Here is a 20566-nt window from a genome sequence, read left to right on the forward strand (position 1 = left end):
CTCCGATTTTCTTGAAACTGCTGTATGTGAAAGAGCATTCGAAAGTAAGAGACACGTATTTTTTTTTATCGGCGGAAAAACGGTTTTAAGGGGTGAAACCACCCTTGAAAGTAAGGCATGTCAGGGGGTGATTTTGCAGTTTCACCAGCAAGCACTCAACTGATTTTGATAAAACCAAAACCAAAATGTTTCTTATCTGAAGTGATGAAAAGTTCACCCTGTGCACGAAAAAAAAAAAAAAAAACAGGGGGTTAACCACCCTTACATTCTTATATATCTCACGCCACAATAAAAAGGAACGAATATGAAGGAATGAAACGGGTTCTATTTCCATGAAAACATGAAAATAAAGTTCACGTGTTTTTGCATTTTTGCAAAATAGCAGTCTTAAGGGGGTGAACTACCCCTTTTTTGAATTTTCGTACCGTAGGTGGTTTATTTCTGTTTTACATGTTTTTGCTGATTCGAAATATTATAATAGTTTCGAATCAAGATTTTCTGACGTATCGAAGTCAATACAAGACTCTGAATGGGTGAATCTCCCCCACTCGATTTTCCTCTTTATTCGCTATTTCAAAATTTCTCCCTGCATTTCGTTCAATTTGGTTGCTCTGCATCGAAATTACAAATTTAATAATTTTAGGAACATATAAAACTCGTATTGACCTGGATGGTGTCGGTTTGGCGGGGGGGGGGGGGGGGAAGTTCTCACAACTACTTTTTCGGTGATCATAGAAAGCTTGTAAACTGCACGTAAATGAATAGGTACCATGCTACAGATAAAAATGCCTCTATAAAACACTTTCATAACTTTGGCGGAAAAATAGAGGCGTAGACATATGATCCCGGTGTTTGTGCTAGATAAAAATGTTATCAAGTAGTTATGATCACCTGATATTTTTGGCATTCTCACACACCGAATAACATTAGTCATTCCGAATATTCTTGAGTCATGCATCAGATAAAAACGTTATCAGGCATCGTGAGATTAATAAATATTTTTTTCTTTCGATACTTATTTTCGAAGGCGGTAACCATTAGCATTGTACTAGTGCATTTTTGAGTGAGCTCCAAATCGTGCGTGCTTTTTCTGTGCTTTTGGTGTATTGTGCCTACTACTTTTACCAGCATGAAAGTCAACCCAATCAACGTTATCAAATTGTTACTGGCTACATTTGAAGCTATGAACATTGCACAAACTCCTGTTAATAATGCAGAAATAGAGATGAAGGAGAATTTCGAAAAAATTTTAATCGATTCTATGCAAGATTACAACGGGATTGAGATGATACAGGAAGAAACTCTTGATTTTCAAGAACCATTTAAAGAGTTCGAAGCAATTGCTGTTGAAGATATGATATGGCAAAAGGATGATGATGTCGATTCCGACGCTTGTTCTGGTGACGATGAGCTGAGCTATGATTATAAAAAAAAAGCTGTTGAATATTGGAGATCTGGTAAAAAAAAGAATTACAGTGTTGAAACCGTCAAACAAAAATACAAATCTGTAAAATCCATACGGCAGTTACGACGCTGGGCACAACAACTGAACAAGGGTGGTACATATAAAGAAAAACTTGCTCGAATTTCTGAATACACATTACGGAATATGAAAACTGCTGTAGACGCGGGTGTCATTGTTCATGATATTGACCTTCGAAAGTGGGCTCTACAGGCACAGAAAGAAATAGGCCATGAAGATATACGATTCAAAGCTTCTCATAACTGGCTATGGAAATTTAAGAAATCGCATCGCATTGTTTCCAGAAAAATTAATAAATTTATAACGAGAAAAACTGTGGAGGAAGAAGCGCTTCTGCAAACAAATGCGGACAAATTTGTTCAAGATGTTAAATTACTAATAGAAAAGTATGGGTCAAGTAATGTATATAATTCGGACCAAAGCGGTTTTCAACTGGAAATCCATTCAGCACGAACTTTAGCGATGGAAGGATCGAAAAAAGTTGAATGCGTTGTACAATCAGTGTCTTCAACGACCCATAGCTACACGATTCAGCCAACAATAAATGCCAACGGGAAACTACTTTCTCCACTTTTCATAGTATTAAAGGAGGCAAAAGGTGAATTTGGACCGAGAGTAACGAACGAATTGTTTAAGCCAGATAACGTCATAGTAACAGCATCGAAATCTGGGAAACTTACTTCCGGTGCGTATTATCGTTAAGGGTGCATCAACTTTTTCCAAAATATAGTTATAAATATATAATTTGTTATATGTTTACAGATCATTTTAAAATTTGGATGGAAAAAGTTTTTTTTCCGAATGTTGGAAGTGACAATGTATTACTGATTGATTCCTGGAGTGGACACTGCCCCAAAGTTGTACGTGAAGCCACCCCTCATGATAAAAAAATCATCACAATGATTATCCCAAAAGGTACAACTGGAAAAATTCAACCGCTTGATGTATTTGGATTCAGGATATGGAAAAATTTTGTACGACATTTTTCAGATAGTGTTCTATTAGTGGATGCTGATATAAATTTACATTTGAGGAATAATATAATCAAACTGCAATCTTTGGCCCACAATCAATTGTCATCTCCACGCTATATCAATCTTTTCAAATATTCATGGTTTAAAAGTAATTATATTACGGAAAAACCGGAATATTTCGAAAATCCTGTTGATTTTGGGTTCGGTCAATCAAAAACACACTGTGAAATACCTGGTTGCAATAATATAGCGATTATAAAATGTGCATGGTGCAAAAAATCTTTGTGTTTGAAACATTTTTTTGATGAATATCATTATTGTACAACGTATGAGCCATAATTGCTGGAAATGATAGGTTTTATTATATTTTATTTCGATATATGTACTTATCTAATAAAATCCGATTCTATACTATGAGACGGTTAATGAATTGTTAATGTGTATTGAAGTTTCATTTAAAAAATGTTCGTTAGTAAACAAGATCAACAGCATAGACTTATTCAGACTTCAAAGTTGAATCGTAGTAAATATCAAATGGCTCCCCTCCTCCTTCCCTTGCCCGCCAAGATTGAGGTCAATACGATCATTATACGTTCCTAAAATTATTGAATTCGTAATTTCGATGCAGAGCAACCAAATTGAACGAAATGCAGGGAGAAATTTTGAAATAGCGAATAAAGAGGAAAATCGAGTGGGGGAGATTCACACTTTCAGAGTCTTGTATTGACTTTGATACCTCAGAAAATCTTGATTCGAAATTATTATAATATTTCGAATCAGCAAAAACATGTAAAACAGAAATAAGCCACATACAGTACGAAAATTCAAAAAAGGGGTAGTTTACCCCCTTAAGACTGCTATTTTGCAAAAATGCAAAAACATGTGAACTTTATTTTCATGTTTTCATGGAAATAGAACCCGTTTCATTCCATCATATTCGTTCCTTTTCATTGTGGCGTGAGAAATATAAGAATGTAAGGGTGGTTAACCCCCTGTTTTTTTTTTTTTTTTTCGTGCACAGGGTGAACTTTTCATCACTTCAGATAAGAAACATTTTGGTTTTGGTTTTATCAAAATCTGTTGAGTGCTTGCTGGTGAAACTGCAAAATCACCCCCTGACATGCCTTACTTTCAAGGGTGGTTTCACCCCTTAAAACCGTTTTTCCGCCGATAAAAAAAAATACGTGTCTCTTACTTTCGAATGCTCTTTCACATACAGCAGTTTCAAGAAAATCGGAGGGGGACACCAAAGTGATGTTCCTTGTGAGTCACAGTAGCCCGATTCTTCTGATATATGGGGTAGTAGAGAATCACCTATTGTCCCCCTTGGTTACAGATTTGGGGCTAATTTTCATGGCAGTTCCCATAGCTGGTTTGAGTTTTATGGCCCTCGGAATCCCTTCGAGAGGTTCCGATCAATACTCTGATTTTTCTTGTTATTATGATTATTATTTATGACTAGACTAAGTAGTTATTATTAATTAGTTAAATCTAATAGGAGTTGGATGTAACAGTGCTGTAGATGTATCGCTGACTGCGGGCATCGGCCATAGTACATTGCAAGAAACTCTTGCCGGAATGTCTATTCCACCTATGGCAGTGAATACTTATATCAAGTATCGGAACAATCTATACGATATATTTCACAGTCTTGCCGAAGAAGAAAGAACAAAGGCAGCAGCTATAGAAAGGGCAATAGCGATTAAGAAAGGCCACGTTGTTAATGGCTTCCGTACATTCAGGTAATTGCAGATGGATGTTGGTCAAAGCGATCCTACGCGAGTGGGAAGCACGATGCACTATTCGGTGCAGCCATGATTTTTGGTCGCGACAGCAAGTTAGCCTTGTTCGTCGGTGTGCGCAATAAATATTGTGCAATTCACGAAAGAGCCGAGCGACTAAATGTTGAGCCCCGTCCTCATACATGCTATAAGAACTGGCGTCGAGATCACAGTTCAACGGCAATGGAAAGCGACATCATTTTGGAAGGTTTCAAAACGAGTGTCGAGCAGAACGGTCTTATTTACAAGACGTTGATTTCCGATGGTGACAGTAGCGTATTTCAAGCTATTCGAGATGCTGACCCATATGGTGAGCATGGGGTTATTGTGGAAAAAGTTGAATGCAATAATCACTTGTTTCGGAACTTGTGCGGAAAAATTCGCATCGCTTCCACAAAGAAGTTGGAAATGATTCCCACGAAAGGAAAATTGAATGTCACAGAATTTCGACGATTCGTGCATTCTAGCGGCTTACAAATACGTAAGTTTGTTGAGCACGCAAGAGATCTCCGCAAGATGGAAGATGTCTCTGAAGAGGAGAAAGCAACACGATTGTGCAAAGACATTTTCAATGTATTTAGTCACGTATACGGTGAACACACAAATTGTCGAACTCTTTCATTCTCTTGCGAACCCAAAGAGAATGAAAAGAATGTTATGATTGAACTCCACATAACTGGTATTTATCCAGCCGTTTACGAAGCGGTGAGATATCTAAGCTGCCACGTCAAAAGTTTGTTGAAAAAAGTAACCAACAACATGGCGGAAGCATGCAATTCGATTGTCAACAAATGCAATTCAGGCAAAAGAATTAATTATTGCCCTGGTAACTCATATCAAATGAGATGCATCGCTGCGACGTTACAATACAACACGCAATCGGTGTTGTCGCAACTGCGTTCGCAAAAGGGTTCCAAAGTACCCGCGACCATAACTAAATTGGAAGCATGAAGACATCGAAAGAACGAATGCAACTGCCGCATTCGCAATCAACCAAGACGTCTTCGCAAGTTTCGAAAGTTTAGAAGTACCGATAAAGACTATGGTCCATCGGCTCGAAAACCCGATCTTGAAAAGGATGTGTTCGATGTTCTCGTCGAAGAACATTTAAAACAATTGAAAGCTTATCAAAATGATTGGCAGCAGATTGAACGAGAAACTGTATTGCAGGATTCCTCGGAGCTTTGGCATCGACTGCATACAAAAATTATCACGGCATCAAGATTCGGTCCTATATGTCGAATGTTGCCGAAAACTTCATGCGCAAACATGGTTTCGCGGATCCTTTATCCAAAGATGGTGGATACGGCAGCGACCAAATTTGGCCGCGACCACGAAAATGAGGCCAGGAAAGAGATTGAACGTCAGATAGGAAAAAAAGTCGTTTCCTGCGGCCTTTTTATTGATCAAGAGATCCCTTATCTGGGAGCATCTCCAGATGGTCTGATCGACGATGACGGCATTGTTGAAATAAAATGTCCATTTTCGGCCGAAGACGCTGATTTGACACAGGCTATACAACAAAAGCCTAGCCTGAGAAACATTTTCGACAAGAAGGAAGTTAACTCATTGAGCAAGTCTCACGCGTACTATTATCAAGTACAAGGGCAATTGCATGTAACTAAACGAAGTTACTGCCTATTTGTGCTGTGGACTTCAGCAGATTTAAAAATCGTCACTGTACGAAGAGACGATGAATTCTGGATTTCGAAAATGAAACCTTTACTTTGCCGGTTCTATACATTTTGTTTGCTCCCGGAGATTGTTGACAGTAGACGACGTAGATCAATGCCAATTCGGGATCCGCAGTACATTATAGATGCTCGCCGGAAAGCACTGCTCAAAAAAGGTGCAAAACGCGCTACTCACGTTTTATCAATGAAAACGACTAGTACAACATGTGTTGAAATCGTAGATCGCGCACTGGACCAGGTCGAAAATTTTGAATCACCTTGTCTCAAAGTTATGACCAGGTTGCAAGTGTAGATTGGGTTTCAATTTCGAGTGATGAAGAATTGCAAGTTTCAGACGACCATGTAAAATTGCTCGATACTCTTCGGAAAAATATTTCTACCGACGATGTCGTGACATTGGTTCTATCGCCAACCAGTTTGCTCGATGACATAAGCATAGACTTGTTCCAAAACGTGTTGCAGGAAAACAGTTCATTCCAATGTAATCCCGCTTCATACACGGCGTATCACAACTATATAAAGCCTTGTCCTCCGGGACAACAGGATATTCATATAGTCGGTGGTAACCAAAGCATACATTGGATCTGTCTTTACTATGACGGTTTAGATATTTTTGTGTATGACAGTCTGAATTGTTCGGAATATGTGCTCTTGAACCAAGAAGTTAAGCGTTATATTTCTAAGCGCTATCCTCATGTGCATGATGACAATGTAATCATGCAGCCCGTTATACGCGGCAGCCAGATTCTTTTTCTTGTGGCGTATATGCAGCTGCTTTTTCTACCAGTATTGCACTAGAAGAAGAACCTATGGGTAGGAATTATTCCCGAGATGCGATACAAATGAGAACACGTTTGGCGCAAATATTGAGATCTCGTGAACTAACATCGTTCCCTTTGGAATAAATTACAATAGCAGTAATAGTTAATGTACTTATACTGAAAAAGGTGAGGGTTTGTTTGGCATTTAAAAATGCCGCTCCTTGTTTGCTGCTTGTTTCTGTAGCAGTATATGTTGTGCTAGCCATTCTGGCGAACTCTACCAACGTACTCAAGTACTTTAAAGATTTGAGGTCGAACACATATTTCCGTTGTCCGATCAAACTGACAGCAGAGGGAACGTACTTATACTTGAGTATAAGTGGGTAAGTGCGGGTGGGCGTTTCCTTGGCATCCGACAAATGCCTCACCTAATAAAAGTATGTTGTTTGCTGCTTGTTTCTGTAGCAGTATGTGTCGTGCTAACCACTCTAGCGTACACTACCGAGGTACTCGAATACTTTAAAGATTTGAGGTCGAACACATTTCCGTTGTCCGATCAAACTGACAGCAGAAGGAACGTACTTATACTCGAGTATAAGTGGGTAAGTGCGGGTGGGCGTTTCCTTGGCATCCAAAAAATGCCTCAACTAATAAAAGTATGTTGTTTGCTGCTTGTTTCTGTAGCAGTATGTGTCGTGCTAACCACTCTAGCGTACACTACCGAGGTACTCGAATACTTTAAAGATTTGAGGTCGAACACATTTCCGTTGTCCGATCAAACTGACAGCAGAAGGAACGTACTTATACTCGAGTATAAGTGGGTAAGTGCGGGTGGACGTTTCCTTGGCATCCAAAAAATGCCTCAACTAATAAAAGTATGTAGTTTGCTGCTTGTTTCTGTAGCAGTATGTGTCGTGCTAACCACTCTAGCGTACACTACCGCGGTACTCGAATACTTAAAAGATTTGAGGTCGAACACATTTCCGTTGTCCGATCAAACTGGCAGCAGAAGGAACATACTTATACTCGAGTATAAGTGGGTAAGTGCGGGTGGGCGTTTCCTTGGCATCCACAAAATGCTTTAACTAATAAAAGTATGTTGTTTGCTGCTTACTACCGAGGTACTCGAGTACTTTCAGGATTTGAGGTCGAACTCATTTTTTTCCGTTGTCCGATCAAACTAACAGCAGAGGGAACGTACTTATACTTAGGTATAAGTGGGTAAGTGCGGGTGGGCGTTTCCTTGGCATTCAAAAAATGCCGTGATTCTTATAAGCTAGCTCCTTATTTTCTGACAGTATGTTTTCAGGCAGTCTCCCTGGTTGACAGTAGGAAAGTACTCAAACTCAGGTTTTATTGTTTATTAACATTCACCGCTTTGTCAAGCGAGTACCCCGCAGTTTCCACTGCTGAAAAGTTCAATCTACATTGAGGTAACCCCGACCACTAGAAATCATTGGAAACAAACGGAGGAACTATGGTTCTTCTTAATAAACAATATTCATTGTTTTTTTAGATTTGCTGCTTTTTCTGGCGAGAACCCAGCAGTGTTTACTGCTGGAGAGTATAATTCATACTCAAACCAACCAGTAATTAAATTAAGTAAAAATATACAAAACGAGAATTCGTTCTTTGATATAAACAATATAAATTGTTTATTTTTACCGCTTTTTTCAGCAGTCTTCACTGCTGGAGAGTTATTCACGTTGAACTACCCGGCGATGAAAATCGTTGGAGATTTATGGAACGACAATCAATCATTCGTATAAACAAATATACTGTTTACTCACTTGTACTGCTTTTTCAAGCGAGAACCCAGCAGTTTCACTGCTGGAGAGTTACATTCACGTTGAACTACCCAGCGATGAAAATCGTTGGAGATTACTGGAACGACAATCGTTCTTTCATATAAACAATGTGAATTGTTTATTCACTTGTACCGCTTTTTCAAGCAAGAACCCAGCAGGTTTCACTACTGGAGGAGTTCAATTCACGTTGAACTACCCAGTGATGAATATCGTTGGAGATTACTGGAACGACAATCGTTCTTTCATATAAACAATATGAATTGTTAATTCACTTGTACCGCTTTTTCAAGCGAGGACCGGGCAGTCTTCTCTGCAAGAGGGTTCAATACATTTTGAACTCTCCGTATGAATTGTACAATAAAATTATGTGGAATAAAAAGTGTTTAGAATCATTCAGAAAATAAGGGTGATTTTTTTCAAAATTTCTTTAGCTATTTTTATATTTATGTATTCTTACAATTTTTTTTGAAAAATTTACAAAATTCATTGGATGATCCTAAACATTTTTTGTTCTGCAAAGTTTCATCGTAAAATCGATATTTTTCGAGAAAAAAAATTATGCGACTCTAAATAGGTTCATAATTTTTTCCCTCAACAATATCAATATTACCATGAAGTTTTGTAAAACGGAAAGTTTTCAGAACATCCAAAAAACGAATGAGTATTTTTTTGGAAATTTTTCCAAAAAATTTAGAAAATTCGAAAGTTTAAAAATAGCTAAGAATATTCCGAAAAAACGCACACGGCTTTTCCGAATGATTCTTAACACTTTTTGCTCTACAAAATTTTATCGTCAAGTCAATACTTTTCGAGAAAAAAAAGCGATTCTCATAGAGGTTCATAATTTCTTTTCTCGAAAATCATTGACTTAACGAGAAAACGTCATACAACAAAAAGTGTTGAGGATCATCCACAGAATACGAGTTGATTATTTTGAAATTATTTAAGGTACTTAAAAACTTTGAAATATTTAAAAATATTTCAAAAATATTTAAAAACTAAAAAAAAACCTCTTTTATTTCTTAGATTATTCTAAACACTTTTTGCCCTATAAAGTTTTATCGTAAAGTTGATTATTTTCGAGGAAAAAAGAATTACTAACCTCTACGAGGGTCGCATAACTTTTTTTCTCGAGAAATATTGACTTTATGGTAAAATTTTGTAAGGCAAAAAGTGTTGAGAATCATCTAAAGAAAAAGAGTGAATTTTTTCGGAATTTTTCAAGCTATTTTGAAATTTTTCGATTTTAACATTTTTCAAGAAAATATAAAAAATGAACAATTTCTAAAATAGCTTTAAAAAATCCGGAGAAATTGGCTCATATTCTTTAGATGATTCTAAACACTTTTTGCTCTACGGAGTTTTATCGTGAAGTTGATGATTTTCGAGGGAAAAAATTATGAACCTCTATAAAAACCGCTTATTTTTTTTCTCGAAAAACATGACTTGACGATAAAATTTTGTAGGACGAAAAGTGTTGAGAAATAATATGAGTGATTTTTTTCGGAATTTTTAAAGATACTTTTGAATTTTTTAAAATCACTCATATTATTTAGACGATTCTCAACATTTTTTGTCCTATGGAGTTTTATCGTGAAGTTGATGATTTTCGAGAGAAAAAATTATGAAGCTCAATGAGAGCCGCTTATTTTTTTTCTCGAAAAACATTGACTTGACGATAAAATTTTGTAGGACGAAAAGTGTTGAGAATCGTCTAAATAATATGAGTGATTTTTTTCGGAATTTTTAAAGATACTTTCGAGTTTTTTAATTTTTCATATTTTTTGAGAAAATTAAAAAATTCAAAAGTATCTCTAAAAATTGCGAAAAAAATCACACATATTATTTAGACGATTCTCAACATTTTTTGTCCTATGGAGTTTTATCGTGAAGTTGACGATTTTCGAGAGAAAAAATTATGAAGCTCAATGAGAGCCGCTTATTCTTTTTTCTCGAAAATCTTCAACTTTACGATAAAACTCCATAGAACAAAAGGTGTCGAGAATCATCTAAAGAATAAGAGTGAATTTTTTCGGATTTTTTCAAGCTATTTTTAAATTTTTCAATTTTCAACATTTTTTCAGAAAATATGAAGAATGAAAAATTTCAAAAATAGCTTTAAAAAATCCAGACAAATTCACTCATATTCTTTAGATGATTATCAACACTTTTTGCTCTACGGAGTTTTATCGTGAAGTTGCCGATTTTCGAGGATAAAAATTATGAAACTCTATTAGAGCCGCTTTATTTTTTTTCTCGAAAAATATTGACTTGGCGATAAAATTTTGTAGGGCAAGAAGTATCGAGAATAATCTAAAGAGTATGAGTGATTTTTTGTGGAATTGTTTAAGCTATTTTTGAATTTTTGAATTTTTTAAAGTTTAATCAAAAAATATTCAAAATTAAAAGATTAAAAAATTATTATCTAAAAAATTCCAAAAGTATCGAGGATCATCCACAGAATACAGGTCAGTTTTTTCATAATCATTCAAATTTTTTTAATATTTGTGAAAAATTAGAAATTGTTGATTAGTTTTGAATCATTCCGAAAAAAATTGCTCGTATTCTGTGTATGATTATGAACGCTTTTTGTCCTATGAAATTTTATCGTAGAGTTAATACTTTTCGATAAATAAAATTATGCGTTTTTAATAGCTTCATAACTTTTTTTTTCAAAAATTATTCACTCTACGATAAAATTTCATAGGACAAAAAGCGTTCGTAATCATACAAAGAATGCGAGTAATTGTTTTCGGAATCTTGCAAAACTAATTGACAATTAATTATTTTTCACAAATTTCCAAATAAATTGGAATGATTCTGGACACACACAACCGTGACGGCAAGCGATAGAGACCGAATTAGACACAAATAAACAAGAATTTGTATTTATTCAATTGAAATGCGTACATATGAATGGGATGAGTTTTCAGTACATATGAAAAAAAAAAATTGTTAATTGTTGTTATTTTTACTGTTATCGTTGTTCCCGATTGTTATTGTTTTTTTATTTTTTTTACTGTTGTTTATTCAGTTTTTATGAGTAGTATTGGGTACAGATAGAAGAAAATATGTTTGTGATTGTTGTTATTTTTGTTCTTATCGTCTTTTCCGATTTTCGTTGTTATTTTATTTTTGTTATTGTAGATTATTCAAAGTTTAATAGTAGTATTGAGTACTGATCGAAGAAAAATTGTTTTTAATTGTTGTTATTTTTTTTGTTATCCTTGTTTCCGATTTTTGTTGTTTTTTTATTTTCGTTATTGTTGATTTTTCAAAGTTTATGAGTAGTACTGGATATAGATAGAAGAAAGATTGTTTTCAATTGTTGTTATTTATATTGTTATCGTTCTTTCTGTTTGCGTTACTGTTTGTTTTATTCATATTGTTAATCGATCTTTCATTCCCGTATAAACGATTTTCTTGGTTTTCTAAGTTATGCAATTTCTGAGCAATTCGTCTTTGATATCCCGTCCAATGTCTTTTGTTGGCCTGAATTTTGAGAACCTCATTTTCCTTTTTTACAAGCTTTAGCTCCCAATCTTTTTGCTGCAATGCATGCTGCAATTCAGCTATTTGAGCGTGCAGCTCAAAAAATTGTTGGTTGCATAAATTTTGAGGCTCCTCCGTTAAAGTTCCACCTATTACGGGAATGCTCATAACTGCAGGAATGCCCGCCGCTGTGGCAGCTGCATATGAGACATCCGGGTGACTCAATTGAAGTTGGTGCTGAATGTAATCTTCCGGCTGATTTAATTGACTGCTGTTGCATATGGAGATTCTGCGGGTGACTCTTTTTTTCTTCTTCCTGTTGTTGCTGTAGTTGTTGTAGAGCATTCCGCTGTTGTTGTTGTAGTTCATGTTGTTGTTGTAGTTCTTGTTGTTGTTGTTGAAATTGAAGTTGATAGTTTATAGCGAAGTGTTGTTGTTTTGATTGTCGTGATTTTTTTTTTAAATGGGCTGAAATTGTTGTTGTTCTTGTTGTTGCAGAGCAGCGGCTTGAAATTGAAGAGCGGAATTTTGTTGTTGCGGTTTTTCTTGAAGAGCAGGGATATTACCCATAATTATTCCATTGTAAATCTGGATTCAATTCCGGATCAGGAATCTCAGCAGAAATACATTTATCAACCATTTCTGGCGTCAGGAATTTGTGTTTCAATGTCATCAACAGATGAATGTGCATTAAACCACGCTTTTGCGACTCAATTGTGTATACAAATACTTGTGTTTCCCCGAAGAATTTTTGACGAATTATCAAATCAAGCAAATGCTTCTTAGATATGATCGACGAGCATAAGAATGATGAAAGGACGGATCGCGAGATTAAAGCAGGTGAAAAAAAACCTCTGTTTTCGTCGAACGAAGCCATAGATGCAATAAATGTGTTTGATTCGACCGTGTGAGTTTTTGTTGACAACTTATTTGCATAATCTTTTCCTTATTTAAATAAAAGAAAATGATTGTAGAATTTTATTTATTTGATGATAGATATTTTTATATTTTTCTGTTAACGGTATTGCGTTCGCAACAATTGCTCGTGCTTTCCTACATATATTCTACTTCAAATTCTTTCTAGCATTTTTTATTTACAGAGAAGTTATTGGATTTATTGATGCGTGTGAGAGTCCGAAAACGGTCGGATCAACAAAAAAATACAAAATCATGAAGTTTGTAATCAACAATGGAGCCGGGAGACGGATCCAATGCTTGGCATGGGAGGACAACGTCAAAAAAGTCGTAGATGTCATCGGCATAAATAAGGTTGGTGTAAAAATTAAAACAAGACAATGGAATGACAGTATTGTGATGTAAATTAAGTTTACATATTTCCAAATATATATTTTTCAGATTATCCACCTGGACAGAGTTGCGGCAAAAAAGATTGAACCAAAGTACAATCTTGGGAATGTTGACTTCGAACTCTCGATCAGACAATCTACGGAAATTATAGAGAAAGGGTGGTACAAAACCAATGAGGGTGGACAAGACGAAGCGGTAGCGGTGGAAACAGAATGGAAAAATATTGCGGAAATGGAGGGCAAAAAGATAAGTAAGCTAATTAACATTGAAATAATTAGAATGATTATTATTGATTGAATAACATAAAAGTATATTGTTTTTGTGACTAATGTACTTTTGAAATTTTTTTCAGAAATTCAGGGTTGGATTAAATCGACTTTCGAATAAACACGTCATAAAAGTGGCCAAGCCACATTCGGAATAGGAGCGGTGACTGACGGAAAAGAAAAACTGGAGGTGCGCATCACCGCCTGGACTGAAATGAATTCAGATTTTAAGAAAGGGCAGGCAGTTGAGATGACCGGAATATTAAAAAGTGACAACTATACATACCTGTAAGTCGCGAATGGGGCTGCAATTATAGTATCGGCGGGAATGGCAATGCAGCCAGAACAAATGATTAATATTACTGCGACTCCCCAAAAAGTATTTATAAATAATTTTTCTTAAATAATGACAATATTGAAATTCGTTTTTATTTTCGCTATAAAACACATACTTACTATAATTTTTTTTTTGACGATAAAGATAATAATTGATGTATTCATGCCAGGAGTATATAATAAAGGACATTTAAAGAATAATCTGTACAATTTTCATTAATAATTATGCAGAAATGAGTCATTGACACCAAATCGTCGCAGACGTCTCAAAGTGCGAAGAAGTATTCAATTCCACGGTGTTATATACACCTTACTTTTTTTGGAGTCCAGCCATAAAAGAAAATTTAAACATGTAATTCAACACCTAATCAGGCTAATCAATTATCGATTGATTTTGCTAAATACCGCTGTATTAGTTAGTAACAAATGAAACGAAATACAAATAATCTACAATCTTCAAACTTCAAATCAGTAAACGTCACTTATTCGTTATAGTATAAGACCACGGAATTAAAAATAAATAAATAGATAAATATTAAATTGCGAATATTTAAGGGGCTGAAAGTGATTTGAGTCGGTAGGATAAGTGATATCACCGAATGGAACAGCTTCAAGTCCAAATCAAGTAAGCATGCATAAAAAATTAATTAATCATAGGGCATTTTGTTTTACTTGTGTTTAAACTTGATTATTATTCCCATGTTTGAAGTTTTAATTTTGCAACGCGTAAGTACGCATATATACAAATCTATACATCCCAATGTTTATTTGAATTATTGTGGTTCAATATTTCAGTACGTTTCGAGTCTAATTTGAAAAACACATTACTCCAAAAGTTTATTCATGAATTAAAATAAGGTAAAGGTAGTGAAAACTACGAAGAAACATACCTAGACATCAAAAACTATGTAGAAACATACCTAGACATCGAAAGCTATGGAGAATTATACTTGGATATCGGAAACCATGGAGGAATATACCTAGACATCGAAAACTATGGAGAAATATACTTGGACATCGGAAACCATGGAGGATTATACCGAGACATCGAAAACTATGAAGCCGTTGACCGAGACATCGAAAACCGTAGAGAAATATACCTAGACATCGAAAGTTATGGAGCCGTCAACCTGGGTAGTGAAAACTACGAAGAAACATACCTAGCCATCGAAAACTATGGAGAAATATCCCTGGACATCGGAAACCATGGGGGAATATGCCTAGACACCGAAAACTATGGAGCCTTCGACTTATTAGCCAGAAAAACTATGGGAACCTTGTCCTGGATATCGAAAACGATGAAGAGTTTGTTCCGATAACGAAACCCTTGCAGTCGTCGATGTGGACATTAAAAATTATCACAAAGTTTACCTGGATCTCGACAACTAAGAATTGTCGATGTAATCACTGAAATTTGATAAAAACCAACCCGGACCACGAAATTTCGGACCCTGGGATCTCGTCTTGCACTTTATATTATAATAGTTTTTCTTATGCTCCATACTAACGATTCACAATTCAATTCCTTGTAAAATTTGTGTATGTACAGAATTGTCCTACGATAAATAAATAAATCTATTATTATCCGAAACTAATACGTAATAAAAATAAACTCTCATTTCTATGGGAATGGAATCAGAAGCATGATATTCCATTTCAAGCTGAAATGTATTCAAACGGAAAATCATTTCTCATTACGAGCTAAAAAATAGTACATACTCTCATGCACATGAAAAAAGCGTTGTTCTGATAGGAACATATAACCGCGCATGTATTCACGCAACTGTCAAAATTACAGCGAGACTGCAACTATCAAACAAACCAACAGCGGGACTTGAAACACGGCGTATAACCGAACCGACCAATCACAGCACGAATAAAACGACAACAATAACTTTCGAGATATATTGTTACTTAGAACTTTTTATAAGGGGACTACCCTGAAAAAATAAAAAAACATGCAATCCCAGTACACGTTATCACAACGTCCCTGGGAATATTAGACTAAAACTACCCTGAAAAAAGAAAAAAAACATGGAATCCCAGTACACGTTGCCACAACGTCCCTGGGAATATATGTAGACTAAAACTACCCTCTTCAAAAGCAAATATTGTATATATTATCCTATTCTAACATATTACTTATTGGTTTTCTTTCAGATTCCATACAAGTATCCTTGCCTCGATAAGTATGCCGTCCCATCAATCTTTGGTGATGACATTTCAACGCATCATGAGGACACTAACATAGAAAGTAAGTAGAGCGAAAACAGAACTATCCTAATAACTGATATTAAACGTTTATCATTAATATTCAGTGCTATGACATTGCAGATAAATTTATCAACGTAACCGAAGCTGCTGTAGCTGTTGGTGAAGGATTCCGCGAGGTGTCAAAAACAGCACCTTTGACATCAATCGAAAACTTGCAAGACGCTGCATACAAATTCTCCAATCAGTCATCCACCAAAAAAGATATGGACCTGCTGCTACTCCATGCATAAGAAGAGCCCGAATTTCATAACAAGTCCCAGACAACGAACGAAACAGATGAGGTCAATTGTACTGCGTGTGAGACAAGCACACAAAATGAAGCGGATGTCATAAGCGAAGGTCTGCGTTTCAAATTTTCTGTATCGCATGATTCTCAAGTACAAATCAAAACCATCAACGGAGGCTGTACAGTGTCTTTGCCAAATTTATGGAGCATTAGTGGACCATCATCAGAACAAAACCTTCTGTCGGTGTCTGAGATTGCCTTCAATAAAAATGTCGCTGCAATTCACAGAGGTATTGGCGACCCACACTAAGCATGCGATGCCTCGCAGATTTTTCTTGAACTGCTGTTGGAGTGCAAAGCAGACGACCTGTCACGTAATATTAATGTCGTTAAGTGGTTTTTGGAGCAGTTATCAGCAAAAATGTATGTATTCATAAATTTGTCGGAGTTTTAAATACGACTGGTCCATGTTTCTAATGCTAAATCATACACAACTGTCAAAATTGCACTCCAAAAGCGCCATTTTTCCGAGGGACACGAGCGCCGCCATCGGTAGTGTGGATCGTCAATAGTCATCGATGAAAATGGGAAAATTATCACGCAGAACTTCCCCAGAAACTAATTAACCTTCAATTGCTGCCGAAAATTGTTAAAGATTTTTATGTTCTTCGAATTTGTGATGGATTGGGAGATTTAAATGTCAATATTGCTGAGGCTGGTACAATCTTCAAAGACACCATGGAGATGTATCGGTCAGCGATGTGTACGTTAATCGGAGGTAAAAAGACGTGTAACTTTTGTGCACGCCTCAGAAAAACATTACGGCAAAAAGATTTTTGTTACAAAAAATGCACTGGAATGAAACGTTTTTCTATACTTTCGAATCTTATTGACAAAAAAAAGTTAAAGGGTTTGTGGTTGAAAATTAATTGGGAGAACCGAGCAAAAAATCGTCGAACAAAACGTATCAAATTATTCAGAGGGGTTTTGAAACAGAAGCAGGATGAATTAGTAGCAATACAGGAGCATGCACTTGAAGAACGGTGCGCAAAATTTCAGGTACCGTACGTTCACAGTACTCTTCTACAAGAAATTCTTGCAGCAGCAAAACTGAAAGATCTCCGGGGTAGACGTTACACCAAAGATTGGATTATGTTGTGCATGTTGATGAACATCAGATCAACAAATTGTTACGAGTTTTTGAGGAAAAATCAGATCCTTCCGCTGCCATGTTCGAGGACTGTTCGGAATTATTTCTCATTCATCAATTCAAAATGTGGCTTCGACGATAAATTTTTTGAATTGCTGAAATTAAAATTCCAATCGAAGCAGCGCCATGGAATGCTGGTTTGTGACGAAATTAATTTGCGAAAATCAGTCTCAGTTTCTGCCAAGAATCTCACGTATTCTGGTTTGACGGATTTCATACTCTCCTCATACTCTCCATATGTTTGACCACTTGTTTAGGGTTGTTTATTCTAACTTCTGCCTAACTTTAATCTCAGTTCAACAGGGGGTATTGATACAGAAATAATGCTTTATTTTCATTACTATTTTCATCTTTGTGTCCCATTTCCGCTACATCTCAGGGTTGGCGCATGTTGTGTTTGCATGGTTTTTCTGTAACAATTTTTAACCACGCTTGCAGGCTACTTGTGCAAGCAAATTCTTCGACGGTATGGTGAGTGTGAAGAGTGCCAAAATGCTGTGCGAAGAAGAAGCGAGTACTCGTGTCCGGCATCAAAGCTCGTTGATGAGAAGTCCCGCGGGCGTTTGATCCACGCCAATACCCATTTTTTTAAATTAATTTCTCATGTTGAGTCCTGTTTTGCCAAGCACGCTCATGAAAAATATGTTTTTGACTTGACCGTGGAAGAGGTTTTGGCTATTTATACATTTACCTTTCCTTGCATACAGCATGCTTTAATGCGTCAATTCACGTATCAACAAAACCAGAAATTGCAAAAACGATTCGTTGTCAAAAACAAACTTGCCAAATTGACGAACCAATAAAAACAAATCCACTTGAACGGTGCATTTATTCTTTTTTTTAACCTTCTGTATTCTATTTTTTTTCCAGGTCATCAATCCTTTCATAAAAAAAAAGTTGTCACGAAATCTCGAAGTGCGAGTTATTTTTGAAGCTGCTATAGACGTACTTTGATTGGTTGTTGATGTTGTGCTCGGAGTTCGTTCATGTGCGTATTTCAGATCGTAGAAAACAGGAAGAAACAATTGCAACACATTCGATCGCTATCGTGTCAGATAAATTTATTTAGCGACATAAGAGTGAAGTGATGGAGTAATTTAGTAAGAGTGCGTGGTTAAAACAATTAAAGACAAGCGCGCGCTTGCGAGCGCGGTGACCCTAGTCAATTATAAAAAAAGAATGAATGAGCTGCAGAAGAGAAGAGTATACGTCACAACGTTCCTGGGAATATTAGACTAAAACTATCCCTGAAAAAATAAAAAAACATGCAACCCCAGTACACGTTTTTACAACGTCCCTGGCAATACAAACATGAAACTGCCTTGAAAAAATTTAAAAAAAAGCTGCAAATTAAAATTTGCAAATTGCTTCCTCAAGATGGTCAAGATGCACGATGCTCAAAGCTTGCTCTATGAGGTGCTATATTTTTCATTTTGGCTTCTTCATAGAGTAAGCATCGTGCATCTTGACCATCTTAAGAAAGCAATTTGCAAATTTTAATTTGCAGCATTTGTTTTGTATACAAGGAAATAATGTATTTTCTCTACCTTCTTTTACGAACTTTAATTTATCTCTTTGTTTAAATCCATAAAAAAAACTGAAGACGAGCCATTAGAAAACAGTTTGCAACTTTCAATTTTCATGGTTTTTTAATTTACATTGAAATTGAATAATTCCGTCAACTTTGCTGGAAAGTATAGAGGAAGTACAGACTTATACACAATATCTTACAAAATTTCCAAAAATTGAAATGGTTAGACGATTTATTCAAAAACTCATATTTTCGTAAAATTCAAAATGTCATAAAATTTAAACCGCTAAACCGATATTCCCCAAATTCAATACCAACCTTCTTATTATGATAGTCTATTTATAAAAAAAAAAAAATTATTAATAAATCTCTAAATTTTCGAAAGTTAGAGCGTCCACACCATTCTTATGAAGATTTCAAAACGCCATCATATTCGTATTTTTTTTTTTTAATTCTGATAAAATTATCAGAGAATGAAAAGCTTGTATAGATTAACATCTGTGCAAAACGGTAGCTCTGTATCTCAAACCGTTTCCGAGTTATAAACGTTTGAATTTTGCAGTGCTATACCACACGCACGGACGCACGCACGCACGCACGCGTGTGCACACACACACACACACACACACACACACACACACACACACACACACACACACACACACACATCCGGGTATTTTTTCTAGATATGATTTTTCGATGTTTTGGAACATTTTGAGCACATTGACATTGCAAACTGGAAAAAAAAAATTTTTATCGATACAAAGCTTCCTCTATGAGGAAGCAAAAAATCATGCAATAACCCAGTACACGTTTTTACAACTTCCCTGCAAATATATACTTAAAACTACCTTAAAAAAAGATTAAAAAACACTTTGTTTCTGAAACATTCACGGTACGTTGATTTTCGTTTTCATCTTCCTGCATTGTTTTTTTTCCAGGTCGACATTAAATTATAAAAAAAAGGGTCAAATGTGCTGCAGGCATAAAAAAAAGTCAAAGAACTAACAGATAAGCAAAGTAGTGTAATTCACAACGTAAAATTGACAAGAAAAAAGAAAAAAATCAACAAAAACCTGACAAAAAAAAGAAAGAGCTAAACGAAAAACTGATGAAAAAAAGAGAAAAAGATCAACGAAAAAGTTATAATTTCTGAAAAAAAGAAAAAGTATAGTCTAAATGAATGAATCGAAAATAAAAAAGCATGAATGATTGTAAAAATAAAAAAAATTTACCTAGGGTTTGAACGCGCGTTACTCTCGTTACAGGCAGAACCTCTACCATTACGCTATGCGTTGGAATATGAAATATTCGCATTTTAATATATCAAAAGTTGTATGGCGTTGCTTGATATTTATAGGTGTTGTTCGTAAAAAAGTTTAAGAATTGTTTTTTAACATAATAAAAATAATCATCACTATC

General features: G+C 35.7%; 1 protein-coding gene across 1 annotated transcript in view; it reads left to right on the plus strand.

Moving 5' to 3' along the window:
• Positions 1-14083, plus strand: part of LOC122418022 (uncharacterized) — a 38758-nt gene extending 24675 nt beyond the window's left edge. The window contains exons 2-5 of the mRNA XM_043432003.1: positions 12492-12900; positions 13094-13262; positions 13350-13551; positions 13654-14083. Of these exons, the coding sequence (XP_043287938.1) occupies positions 12782-12900; positions 13094-13262; positions 13350-13551; positions 13654-13688 (525 nt within the window). The 5' untranslated portion in view covers positions 12492-12781 and the 3' untranslated portion in view covers positions 13689-14083. The remainder of the gene's footprint in view (positions 1-12491; positions 12901-13093; positions 13263-13349; positions 13552-13653) is intronic.
• The last annotated feature ends 6483 nt before the right edge of the window (positions 14084-20566 follow it).

Source organism: Venturia canescens, chromosome 11 (genome assembly GCF_019457755.1).
Source record: "Venturia canescens isolate UGA chromosome 11, ASM1945775v1, whole genome shotgun sequence".
In the NCBI taxonomy this organism is placed as follows: Eukaryota; Metazoa; Arthropoda; class Insecta; order Hymenoptera; family Ichneumonidae; genus Venturia; species Venturia canescens.